The sequence below is a fragment of the Bos grunniens genome, chromosome 5 (assembly GCF_055505025.1).
Source record: "Bos grunniens cultivar Pamir isolate PY7600 chromosome 5, Bosgru_T2T1.0, whole genome shotgun sequence".
In the NCBI taxonomy this organism is placed as follows: Eukaryota; Metazoa; Chordata; class Mammalia; order Artiodactyla; family Bovidae; genus Bos; species Bos grunniens.
This window is the reverse complement of record NC_141169.1, coordinates 71,125,165-71,151,687: the sequence shown is the minus strand read 5'-3', so window position 1 is coordinate 71,151,687 and position 26,523 is coordinate 71,125,165. Positions and strand designations below refer to the sequence as shown.

Sequence of the window (26,523 nt, the reverse complement as noted above, 5' to 3'; positions counted from 1 at the left end):
TTCCTTCAAAGCAGTGGAAACCCTCACCCTTTTACACAAATGAAATCTACACAGAAAGCTGATATATGAAATAGATGAAAGTGGAACTGCTCGGGCAGAAGAGGGGCCAGGGATGGCCAAGGAGGGTAGGGGCCTAGAATCCCTTCTATTTGCTTCCCTTCTATCCTCACTCACTTGCTTCCTCTGAAGGCAGCCCCTAAGACACTTTCAGGAACTCTGGGGAAACAGTCTGAAAACCCACGGGCTTGTCAGTGATTCTTAGCTTTGGCTGTAAACTGCAATCATCTGAGAAACTTTAAAGATGCGACCTGGGCCTCACCTGAAACCAACTAAATGTATTTTTTCCCCAGTTGATTGTGATACACATTGAGGTTACGAACCGCTAGGATAAAGCCTAGCTAAGACGCTCACTGTGTGCTACTAGTCCCTCTCCTTTTTTTCAGGTGCTCATGCATGCTCAGTTGCTAAGTCGTGTCTGACTCTGTGACCCATGGACTGTAGCCTGCCAGGCTCCTCTGTCCGTGGGATTTACTAGGCAAGAATACTGGAATGGGTTGCTATTTTCTACTTCAGGGGATCTGCCCCCTCCAGGGATCAAACCCAAGTCTCCTCGTTTCCTGCATTGGCAGGTGAATTCTTTACCACTGTGCCACCTGGGAAGCATCAGGTGCTCATAAAAGAAAAAGGCCTCGAGTTGGTGGCCATTAACAAAAATGTTGAACGGGGTCATCTGCTGCTGCTGCTGCTGCTGCTGCTGCTGCTAAGTCGTTTCAGTTGTGTCCGACTCTGCGTGACCCCATAGACGGCAGCTCACCAGGCTTTCCCGTCCCTTGGGATTCTCCAGGCAAGAACACTGGAGTGGGTTGCCATTGCCTTCTCCAATGCATGAAAGTGAAAAGTGACAAGTGAAGTCGCTCAGTTGTGTCTGACCCTCAGCAACCCCATGGACTGTAGCCTACCAGGCTCCTCCGTCCATGGGATTTTCCAGGCAAGAGTACTGGAGTAGGTTGCCATTGCCTTCTCCAACGGGGTCATCATATTTCCCCAAAGTCAGGAACAAAGAGGACCCAAATCAAGCTTCTGAGAAGGTAATTTTTAAGAAGTCTCCAGATGCCACACTGAAAATGTAATTCCACCACTCATCTCTTATTTGCTTAGGCATAAAACAACAGGACATATTTTCACTGGTTTCTCTTCTGCTGCCTGTTAAATTAGAAAAACAACTAGTCTTAAAAATAAGTAAGTAAAGGTATTTATTATAAGGCACATGCCACTTTCCAAGCGGACAAAAGAAATACGGCCTTAGAAGAAGGTATAAGGCAAGACAGGTGTATTAACTACTTTAGGTCATGCTCATCTGTCTCTTAAGAGAAGTCTTCTCTTTTCAAGCTCAATGGAAGGGTGACAAAAAAAATTAGATCCACACAATGTTTTAGAATATAATGAAATTAGCACAGGCCATCTTGTGCCTTAGGGAAAAAAATCTGTCAGGAGGATACCACAGCACATGAAGTCAGGACATGATTTCTGGATCAGGGCACATTTGATTCTTTTCTTGGTTCTTTTAAGGACTTAGTGGAAATGATGACTCTTTTCTACAAGCTGACCTCAAGTCTAATGCTGCTAAAATGATTTAACAACTTGCTGTGAAATTAGCTACTAGAGTCATACAATGCTTTGCTCACTGAGCATAAAATTCACTCTTACACAATAAGAACTTACCATCCTTTACCCCATCCTTTACCCATGTAGTAAAACATTCCAACCCCCCCCAAAACACTCTGGGAATTGAACTTTCAATTTTTTCCTTAAAAAAACATTCCCCGCCCCAAACCCCAAGCTGATACTCAGAAGAATATAACCACCACCATGGCACGCAGAAGTTGCTGAACTCTGCCACTCAGTTATGGTAAAAAAAAAAATCAAAAACGCCAATATGCAGGGGGCAGGAGGCAGCCTTAGACACTGTCTCCCCTCCTGCTCCCCACTTCAAACCAATCTCATGCAGTTTCCCCACCCAGAAAAAGAGAAAACAAATAATAGTCACCACCACAGCAACAGAGTGAGGTTTCATAAAAGAGTATTTTCGCTGAACAAATACTGCTACCTTTATAACCTTAAGAGTATAGTCTGAGATGTAACTTTCCAGGTTTCAGAATCTTAACACTGAAATTCTAGGACTGGTTTTTTGTCCAAGACTCGGTCCTAAGATACTTTAAGTACACTAACTGCGGTAGATACTTTATTGGGTAATTTTATATTTATCCTAGTTTTTCCCACCTTGTCTCTGCTCCCGGCCCCCATATTTTCATCACTCCAATCCTAACTCTTCTGTGTGATATTTCATCAAGAATTTTGTATTATATATAATGCCATTATATGACTGCAGCTATAGGTCTGCAGACAAAAGGATTAAGACTTTTACTCTTCAAATTGTTGCTACATTTGGCCAACATCAATTGCATTATACTACTTCACTTAAAACAAAAAAAGGAGCTATTAAATGTTCCCTGAGCTATAAGAAAGTTAACATCTATCTCTAAAAAACATGGGTCAAATTTTACTCCAAGCATCCTGGTTAACAAGCTGTAAAGTCAAGTCCCTGCAGAGGCTAAGGCAGATACGATGAACAAAGAAGGTACATTATGAAATCGAAGGAGCTTATGCCTGGTATGACGGGGCCACAGTCACGCAGCTCAGTCAGGTACCATGTGGCACTGTAGGCCTAATGTCATCAGAACTTCCACCTTTTCAAAAGAAGTTACGAATCTAAATTTTCATCTGAAAGATATGAATTCTAAATTAGTTTAAGCCCTATGTAAAACAGATATTAAAAACATAAAACCAAATAACCAATGCAACATCAGGCAAGTGAAGCAAAACCTACTTGTGGGCTAAATCTAGTCTACGGACTAACGATCTGTAACCTCTAGGAAAGGGATCAGGGCTTTTAGGAGAAGGCGTTTTTGAGTCCAAACTAAGGAAGAAGAGAGCAGTGGGGTGGGAAAGGAGACATTATGTGCTCATGAAATTAGAAATATCTTGCCAGGAAAAACTCTCCATAATATCTGCCACCCATAAAACAATAAATAGAGTGGAAATTTACCATACCCTGTTTTCTTGAATTCCATCCCCTGGCCCCATTTCCCAGCTAGATGTGGAGCCTGAAGAGGGCAGGGACCTCATCTGTCTTGGTTATCCTCATGATAAGAAGGGGCTGACCAACTTAAATTTATAAACACCTTAAAAAAACTAATATATTCAACAAAAATTTACTGAATGCCTACTGCACATGAGGCACTATTTTGGGGACATCTCAATGAATAAAAAAAATTCTCTCATGGAGTTTATCTTCTACTGGGAAAAACAGACTAGATGAATAAGTAAATTGTATGGTATGTTAGAAGGTGGTAAGTGCTATGAAGAAACAAGAGCAAGCAAGTGTGAGGTGGAGTGGTGAAGGTAGGGGTGTGGCAATTTTTAATGTGGGGACAGAACAGACTTTACCAGGAAGACGATAACTGAGTTAAGACGTGCAGAAGCCAACGGAATGGCCTTACAGCTCTCTGGAGAACAGGCATTCCAGGCAGAAGAACAGTCAGTGCCGAGGCCTCGGGAGTGTGTCTGGAGCGTGACAAGCAGTGAATCACCGGGTGACAGCACAGTGAGAAAGGCTACATGTACATCACCATAAGGACTTTGATTTTTAGCCTTTGGAGAGTTTTGAGCAGTGGTAATGTCCGACTTACATTTTTATAAAGATCACGTTGGCTGCTGTGTTGAGAACTAAAAGAATGACAAAAAAAAGTAAAGAAGTAAAGTAAAAAGTAAAGTAAAAAAAGTAAAGAATGAGTAAAGAATGACAAAGATAGAAGCAACAAGACCAGTGAGGAAGCTATTTAAAATGATCTCAGAGGGAGATAAAATTTGAGCTTGGACTAGAATAGTGGCAGTGATGGTAGTGAGGGGTGACTATTTCTGAATGTACTATGAAGGGAGAGCCAGAATCACCTGAGAGATTTATGTGAATCAGAATGAACTGAATGAAACTTTTAACTTTCAGGGATATCAGGACTTATAAAAAATATATTTTCTCTTATTTTCTATTTTGGTTGTATCAAAGAAAGATAAGAGATGCTCTAAGAACAGGGAGATTACGTGAAGGGCAAACTCATCTCTCCTTTTGATTGGCCCTGAAGAATATGGTAGCAGTTAAAACACAAGCTTTGACTTCACACATGTTAGGATGGCTAAGATATTAAAAGAAAAACCTGAAAAATAATAAGTATTGGACAGGATATGGAGAAACTGGAACCCTTGTGCACTGCTGGTGGGAATGTAAAATGGTATGGCAGTTCCTCAAAAAATTAAACATAGCATTACCATATGATCTAGCAATTCCCCTTTGGGTATATACCCAAACTTATACACTCACATTCATCATTCATAGCATTATTTACAACAGCCAAAAGGTGGAAATAACCCAAGCATCCACTGATGGATGAATCGATAAACAAAATGTGGTAAATACATACAACGGAATGTTACTCAGCCTTTAAAAGTAAGGAAATTTTGACACATGCTATAATATGGATGTGTTTTAGAGACATTTTAAGTGAACTTAGTCACAAAAGGAGAAATATTGAATATTATTTCACTTACATGAGGTTCCTAGGCAAATTCACAGAGAAAGTGTAACAATAGTTACAAGGGGTTGTGGGGACAGGGGATAGATAAAAGTTTCAGTTGGGGAAGATGAAAAGTTCTGGAGATAGATGGTAGTAATGGCTACACATTAATGTACATGGTGCCACAAATCTGTATGCTTAAAATGGTAAATTTTATGTATATTTTACCCTCAAATTAAGGCAAAGTGAAAAATACAATAAAGCCTGCTTTGCCTACCTCAAAAACAAACAAAAACCTCAAAAAAGACCAGCTCTGGAGTTAGGTCACCTGATTGCTCATGAATTGTGTGCCCTAGACAAGTTCTGGAAACCACTGAGCTTTATTTTCCTCATCTGTAAAATGTGGATAACCTTTAGCCCAAAGTTTGCTGTGAAGATTAAATGAGATAATATTATGAAAGTTCTTAGTACAACACATTAGATACTCAGTAAATGTCATTTATTCACTCAGTTATGTCCGACTCTCTGCGACTCCATGGACTGTAGCCTGCCAGGCTCCTCTATCTGTGGGATTTCCCAGGCAAGAATACTGGAGTGGGTTGCTATTTCCTTCTCCAGGGGATCTTCCCAACCCAGGGATCGAACCCACATCTCCTGCACTAGCAGGCAGATTCTTTACCACTGAGCCACCAGGGAGTCCCATTTAATAAACACCAGCTACTAGCATAGTGAGCTACTTGTCAAGAAGTAAGCAAGCCAAAAGTCCTTGAATCCAGTGAGTTAGTTTATTAAGTTAAATCATCACCATGGAGCTGCACATGCAATCTTCATTAACTAAAGAAGCCACACAACAACTAGGTTTTTTGTGGCATTTGCTATGGTTAAATCCAGTTTTAAGATATTTTAAAGAGATACCAGTTAATAATGGTGACTGAGGTGAAAATTTGAGAATTACTGTATAAGACTGATTTCACATTTAAGAAGTAGGATAAATTATGGAACAATGTCTTAATCACAGATTTTGCATTCTATTAACAATGCAAAGAAATAGGGTAATGTGGTATAATTCATTTATTAATTATTAAGTATCATGGATCAGCAATATAAGTAGACATACTGAATACACATAAATACATCAAGTTGCATCTAGGCAACTAAAAAAGCTCCAAGATACTTTTAAAATTACAGTGCTTTATATGTTTCTTATATTGGGCTGTTTCAAGTGCTATCCTTGATATAAAGGATATAAAAAACTATGGTTGTAAATCAGTAGGAAATAAAATCTGAAGTAAAGCTCAATACTGTAGATTCAGATAACATACCTCTTGCTGGTCATTTACTCAAATTAAAATACAAAAGAAAAGTCAGAGAACTCAATTTTCAAAGTGCAAAGCTGGTATGAATTGTAAATATCACAAAGGCGAGTTAACCAGTATGCATGGGAGTAGAGGCAGTGATTTTATTTTCAATTTTGGTCTTTAGAGATCTGAATTTAGATTGTGTTTCATGACTGCTTACAGGAAATTAATTCTAGTTCCTAGAAAGGCTAGTTACAACCTACTATACATAAATATACCATCATAGTCTAAACTAGGCAAAACGAGAAATCTTCAAGTCCTAGTTCTGGTTTATCTACTTCAAGAAATATTAAAAACAAAGCTATCTCTTCATTTGTATAACCCCAAGATATGGAGAAAATTATAATGGGACTTGACTTAAAGCAGCATAACAAAATCTTGACAAAAGAAAACCAAGTCATTTGTGCTGAAGAAACTATAATATCTATACAGCTGCTGCCATAGCTACTGTTGAAAAATACATGGTCAAGAAGGAAACACCCCTGAATTGCTTAGTAGTATAATAATTTTAATCTGATGGGTGTAATTATGAACTAGTGTGGTGTATTAAGAATACAACAGGGCATCCTAGAGTTCTATACACTTTGGCCCTTCCCTTCTTCTGCCCCTCCATACAGCAGCTCTTTTTTAAAGATACGCTTTTGGACTCATAGGCTCCTATATACCATACGAGGCCTGAAGGCAACTAGTCTAAAATGAGTCAAATGTCACTACGGTACACATCTGTCAACTGATGTTTGGAATGATGTACAAACCACAGGAATCAGTTACATTATACCATCTATACAGTCAAGGAGCCTTCATACTCAGAGGTGGAAAAAAACAGGTATAAAGTTAGAATTTAGAAATGTGTGCTAAGTCACTTCAGTCATGTCCAACTCTTTGCAACCCTAGAGACTATAGCCTGTCAGGCTCCTCTGTCCATGGGATTCTCCAGGCAAGAATACTGGAATGGGTGGCCATTTCCTTCTCCAGGGGATCTTCCCAACCCAGGGACTGAACCTGCATCTCTGATGTCTCCTGCACTGGCAGGCAGGTTCTTTATCACGAGCACCACCTGGGAAGCCCTGTACATTATATCACCAATACAGTCAAGGGGCCTTCATGCTCAGAGGCATAAAAGAAACAGGTATAAAGTCAGTATTTAGAAATGTGGTTTCTCTTTTATACAGGACCAGTGCTTATTTAATTACTTTTTTACAAACATGGCTAGATATACACCAAAAACCTGTGTGGCATATACTTGATTCTATGACTGTATTTTCTCTAAGTATGTTAATTGCAGAAAGCTATTTCCAGTCCATTAAATACATTTATCTTGACACAGAAAGGACTGTTGTGATATTAACTGTCTCTCATGGCCTAAATGTAAGCTCCATACTATTCTTAGTTTCAGATTCCACTAAAGGATTACAGGTTACCTTGGTGCATTAATCAGAATCCACTTATATTTTTGACAACGGGATGAGGGCCAACTGAATGAAGGGTAATTCTCTGCTTCTGCCAATACTAACAGTGTTTGTGAATAAGTGCATCATAAGAGAAGCAGGCTGTGATCCTGAGAGCACTGATTGGTGATGGTTAATCAGGCGGTAGGGGAGTAAGTCATCCTTTCAGATGCTGACTTTATAAACTTGACCAGATTGCTAAGAAGTTTTCATAACAATTTTAAAGGAAGAAGTTCTTTGAGCTTGTGGATCACTGTCCAAAGCACAAAGGATTATCTTGCTTGCAAAGCACTTTGTTTACCACCACTTCCATGGGAACCATTTTAATAAGTATTTTAAATTAACAAATGAAACACTGCTGCACCTGAAAGAGGAAAGATGTAAGAAAAAACAGAAGCAGATCTATCTGAAAAGGGAAGATGTGATGCTATGTTAAAAGACATATTTACACTTGTAATGAGCAATGTTTAAGAAACACAACAAGATTTCACAATGGTGACTATTCTGGCCACACTAACACACCATTCCTATATTAATGATACAGGCCAGGTCCAAAGGCTGAAGAAGATTCCAACCAGGAATGTAAGGCCTAAACACAAAATCTTTCCATGGTCAAGATTCAAGACAATAACAATATCACACATCATGGTCCTTGATTTTAAAAAGCAGTGCTCTCCGATACTGGATGCTTGGGGCTGGTGCACTGGGACGACCCAGAGGGATGGTATGGGGAGGGAGGAGGGAGGAGGGTTCAGGATGGGGAACATGTGTATGCCTGTGGCAGATTCATTTCTATATATGGCAGAACCAATCAATATTGTGAAGTTTAAAAATAAAATAAAATTAAAAAAATAAAAATAAAAAGCAGTGCTCTCCTGAAATCTAACATCACTTCCATAATGTAACACATTTCTATTTCCTGTACTATTGGGAGAGACCCAATGTTATTGTATTTTTTCTGAGGTTTTTCTTGTTATAGTAGTATTCTTGTGTTTGCTAGATATATGTTAGTTACTCAGTCATGTCTGACTCTTTGTAACCCCATGGACTGTAGCCAATCAGGCTCTTCTGTCCATGGAATTCTACAGGCAAGAATACTGGAGTGGGTAGCCATTTCCTTCTCTAAGGTATCTCTCCAACCCAGGGGTAGAACCCGGGTCTCCTGCATTGCAGGCAGATTCTTTACTGTCTTAGCCACCAGGGAAGCCCTGCTTGATATACGATCAATGCCATTTTAGAAGTCATCCACCAAACAAATTAAAAAATACACACTGAGATGCAATGATGTCAACCATTCATGAGTACTCAAGAATTTCCTATGTTAGCTGACTGTGTCCACATACCCTGGGACACACTGAATGCTTAACGTAATTTCTTCCTTAATTTAAAAATACGAGACTCTTTAAGTGGTATATTTTAATGTCTCAAATAGAGGATATTAAACTAATATGGAAATACAGTTTATGAAATGAAAAAAGTCAAGAGCTAGCAAGAATAATTTAGAATGATGACTTCTATAATTATGCAAAGATTAATATATTATTTTTCTACCTTAGCTTCAAATATCTGATAGAGACGCCCAATTTATAACATCTAAATGGTGTCAGTCTTAAGAATTTAACGCTTAAAGTCACTGCTAGCTTTTTTTCCCCCAAAGCCTTTTTCTTCTGGGACACACTCTGTAAGATCTTACCAAGGCTGAAAGATCTGGGGATGCCACAAGTAACACCACCTACTCAGACCTGATTTGCTAAGAATACAGGCCCTATAAGTCTTGTCTGATTAGGGAAGGATATTTTTTTGTTTCTTTTACATTGGCTTTGGCAATGATTTTGGTTTTGAAACTACATCAAACTAGGGAGTGATCTTTTTTACCTTCTGACAACCCATTATTGTCACTTCAACAAGGCACAATCTACACTTTTAAAAATGGGCTGTATCTTGCAGATAATCATTTTTCCAGCCTCGATCTACTACTACGTGACCCACATCACACTCTAGAAGACTGTGGGTAGAAAAGAGCATATGTCGATGTCATCATTGATAGGGCAGGGCATACCCTTTTAACATTCAGTAATGCAAACCAAAAAACTGAGCTCAAATAACTCCTAATAAGTAGAAACTAAGAAATTTAGCTGGGATTGGAGTTGAGAGGGGGATGAAAAGGATGGGAAGTGGGTAGAAGAGAGTAGAGGTGGTTCGTTTCAGGATGAGAGACAACTAGTGTCTTTGACTTACAACCAATGAGTCAAGGAAAACTTGATAAGAGTCTCTGGCTTGCCTACCCAGTGGACTAATGCCTCTGCTAAAAGATGGTTCCCTAGTTGCTTAATTAAAATTTACCACAGAGCCAGATTTCTTTCCTTTGGCTAGTAATGTGCCTTGTGGCTTTACTTGATTGACTTATAAAGGCTTTCACACAAGAGGAAAGATCAGAATGTATGGAACCTACATTTAGATTTCTGAGAAAGACTGAAGCATCAGATAGCCAACTTAAATACTTGGTCTTGGTTATACCTTATAAAATCTCAACTTATGGAAAGGAGAGCACAAAATAAGCAACAATATCCTTTAAGTATGTGACAGGAGACGTCGAAAAACACTACCTCTCTTAATACTTAGGAGAGGATGATGAGCATGTTAAAAGCATCATGCAGCAAAACATTTCTTGCAGTATTATCCTTCCTCAATCACTTGAAGTCATTCTCTAAGGCACTAGCTATGCAACTGCCTCTAAAACAGTATTAAACAGAAAGCTTCCAAATCCACAAAAGAAGAGAAATGAAAGACAAAGGAAGTGAAAGGCAAATAACCAATCCAAAGGCAGACAAAGTTAGGTGAAAAGAAATGTGATACTATACTTTGGTTTTGCATTTTTGTATTCTTCAGTGTCTGTGTCCTCGTCCTCTGAGTACCAATTATCTCCTCTTCCTCCAGCCAAGAGGCCCCTGGCCGCCAACAGTCCTGCAGCATTCCCATAGCCAGTGTATTTCAGGAGACTATCCACTGCAAAAACAGAACAGGTTTTTAGACAGGAATCCTTGAGTGCTCACTGTTATCACCAACGACTCACCAACACAGGGAAGCTGGACATACATGCCATGGTAGTAAATCTTAAAAGTTGAGAGGTTGTCAAAGTGTGGTAGTAGTAATCCTATATGTTCTGAGGACCAAAACCCTTTTTTAAGGTATCAGAAATTCAAATAGAGCTGTTTTGAATACACTCTGTGGCAGGAGTGGGGCTTCTGTGACTGCCAGGCCATTGGTAAGGGTGATGTTTTAAGGTTTTGATCACAAAATTGTTCTCTTTATTCAGTTTCAGAGAAATGATGATTAGAGTTAATGAAAGCCAGACTGGGATTTTACCAATATAGCATATAATATAAAATCTTTCTTATTTGCTTCTGTAGGAACTGGAGGGATATTAAGATAATAAGGAATAACAAAACCTAAGTGAAAGTTTGTGACCCCATGGACTATACAGTCTATGGAATTCTCCAGGCCAGAATACAGGAGTGGGTAGCCTTTCCCTTCTTCAAGGGATCTTCCCAACCCAGGTCTCCCACATTGCAGGTGGATTCTTTACCAGCTGAGCCACAACGGAAGTCCAAAAAAACCTAAGGATATTAGCAAATGTAAACAGAATAGGCTAAGTTATTGCTTTTTCAAAGAAATCAGAAAAAGTATGGAAGCACATTATACCCAGTGAGTATAAGGCCAGGAACTGCTGGACCTTAGTGATGGCTCTACCATTTATTAGCAGGTGGACCTTAGGTAAATTATTTTGCAGTTCTTTACTCCAGTTTTCAGATATAGAGAACTGGAATAATACCTACCTCACAGATTAATACATGCAAGGTGCTTAGAAAAGTATCTGGTATTAGGTTGGTACAAAAATAACTGCTGTTTCAGACAGTGAATTTTAAATCATCATAACTAGGCTCAAATGCATCCTTATTAATCGAAATAGGAACCACTACCATCAACACATCTTGCCAACAAAAAGTACGTCTGTTTATTCTTATAGTGTAAAAATCCATGCTTCAGGATTCCACAAACTCTTGGAAAGCATTTTCTGCCTCCTGCTGGTTGTGGAAGCATTTTTCCTTGCAAATAGTTGTCGAAATGATTGAAGTGGTAGTTGGCTGGTGAGAGGTCAGGTGAATATGGCAGATGAGGCAAAACTTCATAGTTCAATTCGTTCAACTTTTGAAGCATTGGTTGTGCAACCATGTGGTCAGGCGCTGTCATGGATAAGAACTGGGCCCATTCCGTTGACCTATGCTGGCTGCAGATGTTGCTGTTTTCAGTGCATCTCACTGATCTGCTGAGCATACTTTTCAGATGTTATGATTTTGCCAGGATTCAGAAAGTTGCAGTAGATCAGATGGGCAGCAGACCACCAAACAGTGACCATGACAATTTTTTGGTGCACATTTGGCTTTGGGAAGTGGTTTGGAGCTTCTTCTCAGTCTAACCACTGAGCTGGTGGTCACTAGTTGTCATATAAAATCCACTTTTCGTCACATATTACAATCCGATTGAAGAATAGTTTGTTGCTGTGTAGAATAAGAGAAGACGACACTTCAAAATGATGTTTTTTCTTTTTTTCCAGTCAGCTCATAAGGCACCCACTTAGCTTTTTCATCTTTCCAATTTGCTTCGAACGCTGAATGACTGTAGAATGGTCGACGTTGAGTTCTTGGGCAACTTCTCGTGTGGTTGTAAGAGGATCAGCTTCAATGATTGCTCTCAGTTGGTCACTGTCTACTCCCAATGGCCAGTCACTACGCTCACCCTCAAGGCTCTTGTCGTCTTTGCAAAACTTCTTGATCCACCATTGCACTGTACCATGAAGGGCACGGAGAGGATGTAGGATGAACAGTCCAGGGTAGAATTGTTCATTAAATTTTCAAATACTTGAATGACAGAGTATCTCCCTTGACACTGAAAATAGGTAGTTTGAGAGCAAGTAAAGGGAAGTCTGCTTTCAAGGGACTCAGAAACTAGTGAAATTTATGCAAAAGGAAATATGGATTAATAATGTAAGTAGATTAAATAAAGTTTTACACTAGTCACTTTAAACTATTTTCTACATTAAAACCTATTGGTAACTATGGTCTCTTTGGTACTAATTCTCAATGGATGCTGGGTAGAATCATTAGAATTTAATGAAGGATCATGGTGGTATAATTTGAAAGCCCTCTGAATAAATCTGATATGCTCTCTCTTTCCATCAGTTCTTCCACAAGACGGAGTGATTTAGATAAATTAATGGATTCTTAATGGATTATTATATGTGCACGCTCAGTCATGTCCAACTCTTTGTGACCCCATGGACTGTACCCTGCCAGGTTCCTCTGTCCATGGAATTTTCCAGCCAAGAATACTGGAGTGGGTTGTCATTTCCTGCTCCAGGGGATCTTCCTCATACAGGGATTGAACCCATGTCTCTTGTGTCTCCTGCACTGGCAGAGAGATTCTTTACCACTGCACCACCTGGGAAGCCCTAATGGTTATTAAGGGAAGTGAATAAACAGTGTATACAAATATTCCTAATATTCATGACCCTAGACATGGTCAGACACAAAGTCACTAAGGCTGAAGGATCGTATATCTGAACCCACATTAATAATGACACTCTCATTGCAAGTTTTTGGATAAGATATATTTTTAAACAAATACGGATATTTAGCAGTTCCAAAACTGTGAAAGTCTAAATTGAGATGCTATGAATAGTTTAAATAAATATACTAAAAAATAATTTAAAAAGACACAAAATTTAAATAACCACCTACAGTGGCTAAACATTAAAATAGTTTAAGAATGTAGTTTATGAAAGGCCAAAATAGGTTAAAAAGAAGTCAAGAGAACACTAAATAACCTGCTTTCTTATGCAGAAAATCCTCCTGGAAGCTAGTGAATGGTAAAAATTCCTAGCACTTTTATGAAAATTGTGCTTACTGTTCATTCACTGGAACAAACCTTCTGTGTCAACTCTGTGATAGTTTGGGTTACAAAGACTGTTTCAGACACACCTTGCTTTCATAACAGTAGATAAGGCTATAGCCAATAATTTAAAAATCAAATGAACATTTGCTAATAAGATAAACACTTAAAAATTGGCGTTGGGAAGGGGAGACAAATGAACTACAAAAACCACACAGTGAGGAGGCATTTTCTTTGTGAAGTTCTGATTTATATTACTGATATCTAGTGGAGTGTTTCTAATTACTTTTTAGTCTATTTTTGAATATTCTCTATAACATCCTATTTGATATTGGGAAAGTAGTAAAAGGAAAATGGACTGAATTTGGATGTTAAGATGAGCTGTTAAGGCAAACAAAAGATCTCCTGAGTGGTCCTTAAAAGAAAAAAAAAAAGAAACACAACAAATGTTTTTGTCTTTGTCACAGTACTCATCCATGCACTTAGATGAAACTGCTAAAGAAATGAAACAAATGACAAGAAAGATTTCACCATGATTTTATCAAGATGCTAGAGGGCATTATGAAGAGGAAAGCAACCACAGCAGCACATGGCAAAGTCAGAACTGCACTGGTAGTAATGGCATTACTGCTTATACAAAGCATGGGTTTTATCACACTTGACTAACAAAAAAAAAAAGGCTTTGCTCTTTTACTGAGGAGAAAGAAGAGCACAACCAGATTCTACCAGAAACCATTCCCACTCTCTGTTACATACAGAAGGATTTACAGTACTTTTCCTTTCAGTTAATGCTGAAAGGAATTCAGTTAATGCTGTGACTTTTTGAAATACCGTACTAGAAGCTTCCTCTGACTAGTCTCTGTACTTCCAATCTCACACCCGCTCCTCTCCTGGTTACACACAACTCCCTTATATCCTTGTAAAGCAAAAGTATGACATAAGCACCTTTCTGGATAAAACCTCCAAAACCTCCCACAAAGGCTAAAGCTCAAATTCTGAAACAGGGCCTAGAGGGATCATTTTCTTGCCTCTGCCTTCTTTCCTAAACTCATTTCCTACTGCTCCTATGCAATGCAGATTCCTCACACTTTGAACTAGTCTCTTTTCTGTACATAACAAGGCTTCTTCCCACTTCTCTTTTCTCTTGGATGAAGACTTTCTCTGACCTTTTCCACACCAACCAATCATTTCCTCTTCCAGGTTGCTGCCATATCTGGCACATTCTTCTCTTATGGTGCTTACCAAAGTATATTACAATTATTACAATAATTGTATAATAATTGTATAGTAATTAATAATTATTATACAATAATATTATAATTATTCCTTTATATGAAAAAGTTCATAAGACAGTGTATTCACCACTGAATTCATAGACAGCATTAATGTTTGGTCTTTCATTAAACATTTATGGTGTACCTACTACCTGTAAGGTACTCTGTTAAACACTGGGGAACCAAAGGTGAAGAAGATAAGATATCTAACCTAAAGAAACTCAATGTCTAGAATAAAAGTTTAACAAAAAGTTATAATATAACAAACGTCAGAAGTATTTTAAAAAGAGAGAAGAATAAGTAAAAATGGTACAAAGCAGAGAATGATGAACTCTTCATTGGATGATCTTCATACAGATGACACAGATGAAGATTATGATCTTCAAGAATACAAAAAGCTTACTATGCTAACAAGGATGGAAGAAGCATTCCATGCAAAAGGAACAGCATCTGCCAAGCCATGGAGATGAGCCAAGGAACAGTGCAGTATAATCAGACAAGAATAAAGAAGTCTTTAGTATGATTAAGCAAAAAGTGTAGGGTAGGGAGTAGATTTAGGGAGTAGATTTAGTATACTTACACTATAAAGGTAGGCCATGGAGTAAAATTTGTATTTTATCATGGAGGTGACAGAGAGTCATTGAAAGTTTTATAAGGGGGAATGCCAATAGGATAAGTGTACTCTAGAACAGTCTCTCTCTCAGCCGTGTGTAAGAAAGAATGAAGAAAACCTGACCAGAAACAGAGGGATAGTATTATTTTAATAGTTTATTAAGAGGGATGCAGATTTGGAAATCCCCCTCAAATAGGCTGAAGCAGAAGCCAAGGGAGGGGATAATACTGCTCAGGAAGCAAGATAAAGTGAGGATGGGGCCAGATGAGAACTTTAGAGAAAGATAGCAATTAGACGTGGACAAAGATAGGATTGAACAAATCAGACTGAAAAGAATGAACAGAGAAGTGGGTCAAAGGAAATCTAGGAGTGTGTTGTAGTAGAGACAGACAATGGTCAACAGTATCAACTGTTACAAAAGAAAGATGCTATTAAGATAAAGACTAAAAACTATCCATTCCTTTTGAAAATTAGTTGTGGCTTCCCTTATGGCTCAGATGGTAAAGAATCTGCCTGCAATGCAGATGACCAGGGTTTGATCCCTGGGTTGTGAAGATCCCTTGGAGAAGGAAATAGTAACCCACTGCAGTATTCTTGCCTGGACAATCCCATGGACAGAGGAGCCTGGAGGGCTACAGTCCACAGGGGTCTCAGGACTGAGCAACTAACACTTTCTAACACTTTCTTTCTTTGTGACTTTGTGACCTTACTGAAAGCATTTTCAGTGGAATCTGGGAAGTAGGGAATGGTGGAAATGCCTTACTTGCTGCAAGTTGAAGTCTGAGTGGGTAATAAGGATACTGAAAAGATGAACAAATTAGGAAGAGTTAATAAAGGAACAAAGGGTTAACACTTGATGGAGCAAAGCTTTTGAGAAGATAAGAAGAGAAAAGATCATCAGGAGAGGGAGACTGCTTGGTTTCAAGCTGCTGCTGCTGCTGCTAAGTTGCTTCAGTCGTGTCCGACTCTGTGCAACCACATAGACAGCGGCCCACCAGTTTCCCCCAACCCTGGGATTCTCCAGGCAAGAACACTGGAGTGGGTTGCCATTTCCTTTTCCAATGCATGAAAGTGAAAAGTGAAAGTGAAGTCGCTTCAGTCGTGTCCGACTCTGTGCGACCCCATAGACGGCAGCCCACCAGGCTCCTCCGTCCATGGGATTTTCCAGGCAAGAGTACTGGAGTGGGGTGCCACTGACACTCCTATTACTGTGACTGAAGTAAACGAGACAAAAGTAAAGTGTATAAAGGTGTGGGGCTATGCGCTGAGAGAGTTTAAGCCTTATTTATCTCTGCAATTCAGCCTCTGCCCTACCACAGTGCCTAACACATGCTGAGAATTAATAAATGTGTTAAAAGGAGGAGTTTGGGAAGGGGGGAAATACCTCACAAAGGCTTGTTTTACAAATTATTTTCTTTATTAAACTATGTGAGGCTTGTTTTAGGGCCCCTGTATAAAGTACATAATTGGCAGAACAGGTAATAAAAATTTAGTTTTGTTAGGGCTCAACAAAGAGGCAGCTGTTAGTTGTGAGATATGTTTAGCCTGGCACAGAGGACACTTGGAGAGCTGTTTCTGTACCAAATCTTCCATAGTTTTGCATTTGTAGCTCGCTCTGTTTCAGTTTTCATTCTTAACCTCATCTCTGTTCCTAACCCAATTTGACTGCTTTGTGCTGTTTATACTTACTGGTCTGACCTCTGTGCCTGGATCAAGGTACTTTAACTTTCAAACTCAGCTTAAAGACATTCATCTTTAAGAGGCAAGTTTAATCACTCTGATAAATTATTTTAAATTTATTTTATTGTGATATAATCTGCCTCCAAACCCAACCCAAGCTCCAAAATCTTATGATGACTTATAAGTTGAATATGGACTACAAACTTTTTGGTGGTTTTAAATTAGAATTAGAATTTTAAATTAGAATTAGTTGACAGCATTTGAAAACTGAGGAATTTTATGTAAAAACCCAGAGTCCTGGCTTCTCTTGAAAAATCTGGATGATTTGGTAACACTGACCACATGTCCCTTCATGGTAACAATCAGCTGGAGCTAAATAGCAGCAAGGTCCTGTTTCTAGTCCCCCACATTCCCCTTGCTCCTCCACTCCCAACCCACTATCTCCCCAACAATTAGCTAAGTGTCAGGTTTCATTGATCATCTCATGTTCTATCCATTTGACTTACTTTATTAATTTTGTAGGCATCTGAATTTGTAATCCTTGATAAGGTAAATAATATGAGGGCAGAGACCTTGTTTATCATGTATACCTTTGTATTCCCAGGGTCGACCTCAAAAAGTATTCAAAATTTGAATAAGCAAATTTGTATTCCAGAAGAATACTTTTACTATTAAAGTCTAACTGGAAGGAAAAGCAGATGAATATAAATAATTGTTAAAGACCAAATGAAAAAGATAAAGTTTTGCTAACATGCGTTTGGGGCTCAAAGTTAGGACTATGAAACCTCGAATACGGGGTCCTGGGGGAACAAAGTTAACCATTTCAAATAAAAAACAATTAACAAATTCATTTTAAATGTATATACCATATGTGTTATAACACTAACACATACGTGACGTGATTGATTATATTTATATTTATATATAAAAGATGCTTGCTCCTTGGGAGAAAAGTTATGACCAACCTAAACAGCATATTAAAAAGCAGAGACATTACTTTGCCAACAAAGGACCGTCTAGTCAAAGCTGTGGTTTTTGCAGTAGTCGTATATGGATGTTAGAATTGGACTATAAAGAAAGCTGAGCACCAAAGAATTGATGCTTTTGAACTGTGATGTTGGAGGAGACTCTTGAGAGTCCCTTGGACTGCAAGGAGATCCAACCAGTCCATCCTAAAGGAGATCAGTCCTGAATGTTCATTGGAAGGACTGATGCTGAAACTGAAACTCCAATACTTTGGCCACCTGATGCGAAGAACTGACTCATTGGAAAAGACCCTGATGCTGGGAAAGATTGAAGGCGGGAGGAGAAGGGGACAAGAGAGGATAAGATGGTTGGATGGTATCACTGACTCTATGGACATGAGTTTGAATAAGCTCTGGGAGTTGGTGATGGACAGGGAAGCCTGGCGTGCTGCAGTCCATGGGGTCACAAAGAGACATGACTGAGCAACTGAACTGAACTATATTTAGATTTATAAAATTATTTAGATATATATTTAGAAATGTAATTTATATATTTAGGTAATATATGTATTTAGATATGTAATGTATATATTTAGATATTAATTACAGATAAAATAAACTTCATTTTTCCCCTCTTAAAAACTTCACAAGTACACAAGAAAGCATGCTCATTGCAGAAAACTATAAAATACAGAGAACTAAAAGAAAATCTCCAGGCATTCTACTACTTAGAGGTAACAAGTGGATAAGATTTTGATAAACATTATATTTTGATAAACATTTTTTAATGAATACATACATGTGTGGTTTAGATTTATGTGTATACACACACACACACAATTATACTTGAAAAACAGCTAATTTCTGATCTCAGAAAACTTGACTGAATTCAGCAAGTTCTTACAGACTGCTAAATGCAAGGTGCTATTCCAATCACTTAATTTCAAGATGTGGGATCTTTTTTCATAGAAATAATTGAACTGCTTAAAACAGCAAATGTTAAATGAGCTAGTCTATGAGAATGGTTGAGGATAATTACTGGTGACCCTTGAACAACACAGGTATTAGGGATGATGGCCCTCCAAGCAGTTGAAAGTCCTCCCATAACCTTATAGTTGGCCCTCCATAATTGCAGTTCCCCATCTGTGAGTTAAACTGTGGCTTGCACAGTACTGTAGTATATATTTATCTGCATATAAGTGGACCACGGACAGCAGTTCAAACCCATGTTGTTCATTTGTGCATTATGGGTCAATTGTATTATGAGAGGAAATATGGCAGAATGGAAAGATAGGACTCAAATTCAGGCTTAGCTTTAAGCAACTGCATGACCTTGGATAAAACCCTTGCCTCATTTATGACACTGAAATAATAATAATATTTACTTTAGAGTCCTTATGAGAATGAAATGAGATTATGGCTTAGAATGTTTGACACATGATACCTCAATAGTTGTGTTTATTATCACTATAGTGATATTGATCTTATTAATATACTATCTTAGCAGTAACTTAAGTGGTTGTATCAGTCAGAAAAAAAAAAAAAAGAATTCAATGAATGCAACTCAATAACAAAAGTTCCCAAACAATTCAATTAAAAGTTAGGCAAAGGACCTGAATAGACACTTTTCCAAAGGCATACAGATGCCCAACAGGTACATGAAAAGGTGTTCAATGTCACTAATCATCGGGGAAAATGCAATGAAAACACAATGAAAGATCACCTCACATCTATTAGAATGGCTTTTATAAAAAACAAGAGATACAGGGATGTGGAGGGATGCGGCAAAGACAAAACCCTTTTACACTGTTGGTGGGAATGGAAATTGGTGTAGCTACTAGCTACTATTCCAAGAGTCATGTACAGATGTGAGAGCTGGACCACAAAGAAGGCTGAGAACCAAAGAATTGATGTTTATGAATTATGGTGCTGGAGAAGACTCTTGAGAGTCCTTTGAAGTGCAAGGAGATCAAACCAGTCAATCTTAAAGGAAATCAATCCTGAGTATTCACTGGAAGGACTGATACTGAAGCTGAAGTGCCAATACTTTGGCCACCTGATGCAAACAGCTGACTCACTGGAAAAGACCCTGATGCTGGGAAAGACTGAAGGCAAAAGAAGAGGGCAGCAGAGGATGGTTAGACAGCTTCACTGACTCAATGGATTTGAATCTGAACAAACTCCGAGAGATTATGAAGGACAGGAAAGCCTGGCGTGCTGCAGTCTGTGAAGTCACAGAGAGTTGGACATGACTTAGTGACTGAAGAACAACTACAGAAAACAGTAATGGAGGTTACTAAAAAATTAAATATAGAACCGTAATATAATCCAGCATGCCACTTCTGGAAGTATATTCAAAGGAAATGAAGTCAGTAACTAAGAGATATCTCAGCTCCCATGTTCATGGCAGCATTTTTCACAATAGCCAAGAAATGGAAACAAGCTAAGTGTTCATCAACAGAAGAACAGATAAGACACACAGAGTTGGCCCTTAAAGAATCCTAGGGTTAGGGATGTCCACCCTTCATGCAGCTGAAAATGTGGATGTAATTTTAGAGTCTGCTTTCTGTGTCTGTGGTTCCACATCCACAGACCCAACCAACTGTGGATCTAACCTATCATGGATCATGTAGTACTACAGTGTGTATTTATTTAAAAAACATCCACATCTAAGTGAACCCAAGCAGTTCAAACTCGTGGTCAATGGTGAACTGTATATAAAATGGAATGTTATTCAGCCACGACAAAGATGAAATCTTGCTATTTGCAACACATGGATGAACCTAGAGAATATTTATGCTAAGTGAATAAGCCAGACAGAGAAAGATAAATACCGTAGAACTCACTTATAAGTAGAACTTGAAAAAAAAAAATTCAAACACACAGAAACAGAGAGTAGAGTAGTGATTACCAGAGGGTAGAGGGTAGGGAAACAAGGAGATCTGGTCAAAGGGTACAATTTATAAGATGAATAAGTTCAGTTATAAGACTAATAATTTCTGGGGATCTAATGTACAGCATGATGACTATAGTTAACAATACCCTGTTGTACACTTTAAAGTTGCTAAGATAGTAAATCTTAAGCGTTCTCACCACACACACACACACACACACACACGTAACTATGTGAGGTAGTGAATGTGTTAATTAACATGACAGAGGTAATCATTTCACAGTGTATATGTATATAAATCATTATGTTGTATACTTTAAATATATACAATTTTATATGTCAAATATACCCCAGTAAAGCTGGTGGGGGAGAAAAGAATTCAACTGACTGAAGATTTTTAGAGAAGTGAGTGAAGTTTCTCACCTCTAAGTTATCTAGCTCACAAAACTGAGGTACTTTGAATGGATAAGAAAGCTGTGGTACATATACACAATGGAGTATTACTCAGCCATTAAAAAGAATACATTTGAATCAGTTCTAATGAGGTGGATGAAACTGGAGCCTATTATACAGAGTGAAGTAAGCCAGAAGGAAAAACATAAATACAGTATACTAACGCATATATATGGAATTTAGAAAGATGGTAACAATAACCCGGTGTACGAGACAGCAGAAGAGACACTGATGTATAGAACAGTCTTATGGACTCTGTGGGAGAGGGAGAGGGTGGGAAGATTTGGGAGAATGGCATTGAAACATGTAAAATATCATGTAAGAAATGAGTTGCCAGTCCAGGTTCGATGCACGATACTGGATGCTTGGGGCTAGGGCACTGGGACGACCCAGAGGGATGGTATGGGGCGGGAGGAGGGAGGAGGGTTCAGGATGGGGAACACATGTATACCTGTGGCAGATTCATTTTGATATTTGGCAAAACTAATACAATTATGTAAAGTTTAAAAATAAAATAAAATTAGAAAAAAAAAAAAATAATAAAATGAAAAGTGGAATATAAAATCTGCTTAGTTGGGGCTTTTACTAGTACTTTTATAAACCAGGAGATGAAGAAAGAAATAGGTAAAAATACCTGAATAACTTGGTTCAAATTCTTGTTTGGAGAACTTTTGCAGAGCAAAATAACACAATAATTTAAATTGTTAGATGTATTTCAGAAGACAATCACTTTATATGAACTTATAGAATAGTATTTATTATAGTATAGTTACTTTTTAATTTCTTTCTATTTTTGTCTTACCATTAACTCAAGGGTAAGGGATGTATCTTAAGCATCTATAGCTCACATTCAATAACTTTTTATTGATTAAAGAAGAAATGAAGAAATAAAAACTCCCGTAGTTTTAATTCCAAGAGAAATTAAAAAGGGGAACTAACCTAGGCCTTTGCCTATCAAGATAGTAACACCTTAATTACGTAAGTAGATTCTTCATAATGACTCCAGGTCTTCACTCATAAGGATTAAGAAGTCTGGGTTAAGGACACAGGAGGCAAAGTTTAAATGTAAGTGTGTTTAGTAGTGTATCTGTCTGCATGCCTCAATAAATTCAGAAGTGTATAGAAAAGCTTTTAAATTATTAATTTTTATTATCTCCTCAAACCCTCTAATGGAACAGATAGAGAATAAGTTGTGAAAAGAGCAGAACAAGATGGCCACTAATAACAGAAACATTTCCCAAAGACCCTCAGAAAGGTGAAAAAGTAGAGGGCAAAGAGTTTAACCTACCTCTCTCTTTGCAAAGGACAAAAAGGAATTCAGCAGCAATTTGCTTGACTCCCAGGTCAACATGTGTCATGAGGCGCACCAGTTTATTTCTCACAGTTGAGCCAACTTCAGGTCGATTTGTCACATCCCTCAATGGTGGTAAAACCTAATGGCACAAATGCAAAACCATCATCAATCGTTTAAGTGCTAGATTAAGTAAGAATAGTACCATCCAACTAGTTTTTCTTATAATTAGTCTACCAAGCTTAGCTTTATAAGAATAGAACAAACATTAAAAAAACAGTTTTCCAAATAAAACTAAACAACAACACCGACTCAATGGACATGAGTTTGAGTAAACTCCAGGGGTTGGTGATGGACAGGGAGGCCTGGCATGCTGCAGTCCATGGGGTCGCAAAGAGTCGGACATGACTGAGCGACTGAACTGAACTGAAACAACAACAATATAATTTCATTTCATGTCTGCAATGAAATTTCATCTGAAGAGAAACAGCTCTTCACTGACCACCATGATATATTCAAATCCATTCCTGGGTGTTTACTCATCTCAGCACCTTGGAATGCCCCAGCTGCCTCTACCAAAATCCATTTTAAAGTCTGGGTCAAATTTCTCTTTCTCCCTCAGAGACTTCTTTAATACCCTTACTCATTGATTTTTTTCCTTCTTTTAATTCCTGCAACATTTTCATTAGTTACTAAACAACAACAACAAAAATAAAAAACCCCTGTACATATGTTTTCTAGTTGTTTTCTTTATAATAAAATGGTTATTAATTATTGAGTACTTCCTATGTGCTAGTTGCTGTAATAGATGATATACATACATTCTCTATAATCAACCCTCACAGTTACCACGCAAGGGAGCTGGTATCAACACTGTCATTCCTATTTTATAGACTGGTCCCCAGAGGAGTTACAAAACTTGCTTGGTTTGTCTGTTTGATAACTCACTCACTCACCTAGACCTTTCCTCTTTTGGTTCTCCTATTATCTTACTGCTTGCTTCATCTTAGCCTCTAGGCCAATTATCTTTTATTCTCTTGTTCTTTAAAAAATATTTTTGGCTGTGCTGGGTCTTAGTTGTGGCACATGGAATCTTTAGTTGTGGCATGCTGGATATTTAGTGGGAGCATGTGGGATCTAGTTCCCTGATCAGGGATCAAACCTGGGCTCCCTGTATTGGTAGGATGGAGTCTTAGCCACTGGACTGCCATGGAAATCCCTTTCCTCTTGTATTTTAACTGCTGGACTATTCAAGGGTTGAGTTCTTGGGCAACATTTCTTTGCTATTTTCACTCTCTATTGGTGATCTCATACAGTTTTATGGATTTATATGGTCTCTATTTACTGCTAACTCCCTAAAGTATATCTCTATCTTGATTTCTTCCCTGACCCCTAGACTTTAAAAAGCTTCTCAAATTTAGCATGTCCTGAACAGATTTTGAAGCTCCCAACAAAGTTGTTTCTTCTACAGTTTTCCATCTCATTAAGTGGCAAGTCTATTCTTCCAACCTGGGCTTCCCAGGTGGTGCTGCTGGTAAAGAACCACCTGCCAATGCAGGAGACATAAGAGAATCAGGTTCAGTCCCTGGGTCGGGAAGATTCCCTGGAGAAGTGCATAGCAACCGACTCCAGTATTCTTGCCTGGAGAATCCCATGGACAGAGAAGCCTGGCAGGCTGCAGTCCACAGGGTCGTAAAGATTTGGACATGACTGAAGCGACTCAGCACTCTTTCAGCTGTTTACTGCTGCTGCTGCTGCTAAGTCACTTCAGTCGTGTCCAACTCTGTGCGACCGCATGGACTGCAGCCCACCAGGCTCCCCCGTCCCTGGGATTCTCCAGGCAAGAACACTGGAGTGGGTTGCCATTTCTTTCTCCAATGCATGAAAGTGCAAAGTGAAAGTGAAGTCACTCAGTCGTGTTTGACTCTTAGCGACCCCATGGACTGCAGCCCACCAGGCTCCTCCATCCACGGGATTTTCCGGGCAATAGTACTGGAGTGGGGTGCCATTGCCTGCTCCCACTGTTTACTGCAAACAGCCTTAATTCCTCTCTTCCACATCCCACATCCAGTCCATCGGCAAATTATTTTGGCTCTACCTTTGCTTTATATCCACAACCCGACCACTTCTCACTACCTCCTCTAGTATTACTAAATTCAAGGTACCAATATTTTTCACCTGAACTGTCCCCACAGTCTCCTAAGTCATCCCTGCTTCCATTCTGGTCCTTCTATGATCTATTCTCTACAGAGCAGTTAGGACGATCCTTTCAAAGTCAGATCCTGTCATTCCTCTTCTTAAAGTCCTTCAGTTCCCATGGCCTCTCATCTCATCATAATAAAGGTCGAGATCCTTCCAGATTCCTTGGGTTTCACATCATGTGTCCTCCTGCTACTTTTCTGACAACTTCTTGCTCACATTGCTATACTTTCACAGATGGAACTCCTTAAACTGAGCACTTTCTTGCCTCATGGTCTTTGCATTTGCTGCTCTCTCTGCCCAGAAACCCTTTTTCTAGAAACTGGCTTGGCTCATTCCCTTACTTTCTTCAGGTCTCTGTTCAAATATCATTTACAGGAAGACAATCCTTGGTCACCATAAGGAATTCACCTTCAGCATTATCTTTTCTCATCCCCTGCTCCTGGTTTAGTCCTCCTCACAGCACTTATCACCACCTGACACAGCATACATTTCTTAACTGTCTACCTTCTTCCATAAGAGTCTGGGGGCAGGAATTTCTTTCTGTTTTGTTTACCACTCTCAGTGCGTGGCACATAACAGGTTTCAATAAATATTTCGTATTTGAAGGAAGAATGAATTAATTCAAGTAGCTTTTATAAATGCCTTCTATAGGCGAGGCACTATGCTAGGAAATGAAGATAGACACAAAGTCAAGTTATAATTTACTATACCAGACTCTTTATGTGCATATTATTTTTATTTAATTCATTCAGCTGATTTCCTTCCTTCCTTCCTTATCTCTTTCTATACTGAGTGCCTACCATGTACCAGGAGGTGTAAAAAACAAACAAACAAACAAACGAAATCTCAGAAAACTGAATAATTTACCCAAATGTTTATAGAATCCATATTTCAATATCTCTGGCAGGACAGAGCAGATTGCTATTTGTGCCCTGTAAGCATAAAATAATTACACAATAAATTCTTATTATTTGATTCAGCTAACCCTACTGAGTTTATCTCCCATTTCTAGAGAAATGAGACATGAAACAAGTGATTTCATGTAGTATGTACCTACAGTTCCAGAGCACAGTATCTATTAATAATGGTTATCACACAAAAATTTTATTAGCTATGTTTTCAGTTCCTTAAAACAAGTTTTTGAAGTGAAATTTTGTTATATATTATGCCCAGACAAACTGTCTAAGTCTGGATCACTTCTGGTGGTGGTGGTGGTTTAGCTGCTAAGTCGTGTCTGACTCTTGTGACTGCATGGACTGTAGCGTGCTAGGCTCCTCTGTCCATGGGATTCTGCAGGCAAGAATACTGGAGTGGGTCACCATTTCCTTCTCCAATGGATCATTTTTCTCCAAAATTTCTATTATCCCCCAAATACTACCTTTCATTAAATTTTTTCTTTTGAGAAATCTTGTCCAGTTCTTTTTTCAAACCCATGGAATCTTCATCTCTTCTAAATGCCTCTCCAGACTAATCCAACCTGAATCAGTAATTTCTACCATCTGTTCTCTTTCTACCTGCCCAAATACTGAATATTCAAGACCAATTTACTTTGGGTATGCACAAGGTAGATTTAAGCAGGTATTAACCACTGGGCACAATAACTAATTAGCCATGGTTCCATTCATACTGTTACCAAAACTAATCATCTATTACTTGAGGTTCTGCCCTTCTTGATCATCATAGTCTAGAGTGCATCTTCCTCAGAAGGAAAGTTGATTTTTGTATTGTGCCATTTATCCTTCTTTAGTCAACTTTTTACTTGTTATGTC

At 38.6% G+C, this 26,523-nt stretch overlaps 1 protein-coding gene across 9 annotated transcripts in view; it reads right to left on the bottom strand.

The window, feature by feature from the left end:
• The window catches only part of RIC8B (RIC8 guanine nucleotide exchange factor B), a 100,682-nt gene that overhangs the window by 16,845 nt on the left and 57,314 nt on the right, over positions 1-26,523 (bottom strand). For all 9 annotated transcript variants that reach the window (XR_015164031.1, XR_015164033.1, XR_015164032.1 and 6 more), the window contains 2 exons: positions 22,550-22,694; positions 10,296-10,440 (listed from right to left, as the gene is read on the bottom strand). Coding sequence is in view for 5 of the 9 variants with exons in the window: in XM_086401152.1 (XP_086257278.1) it covers positions 10,296-10,440; positions 22,550-22,694 (290 nt within the window). In the remaining 4 variants the exon portion in view is untranslated. The remainder of the gene's footprint in view (positions 1-10,295; positions 10,441-22,549; positions 22,695-26,523) is intronic.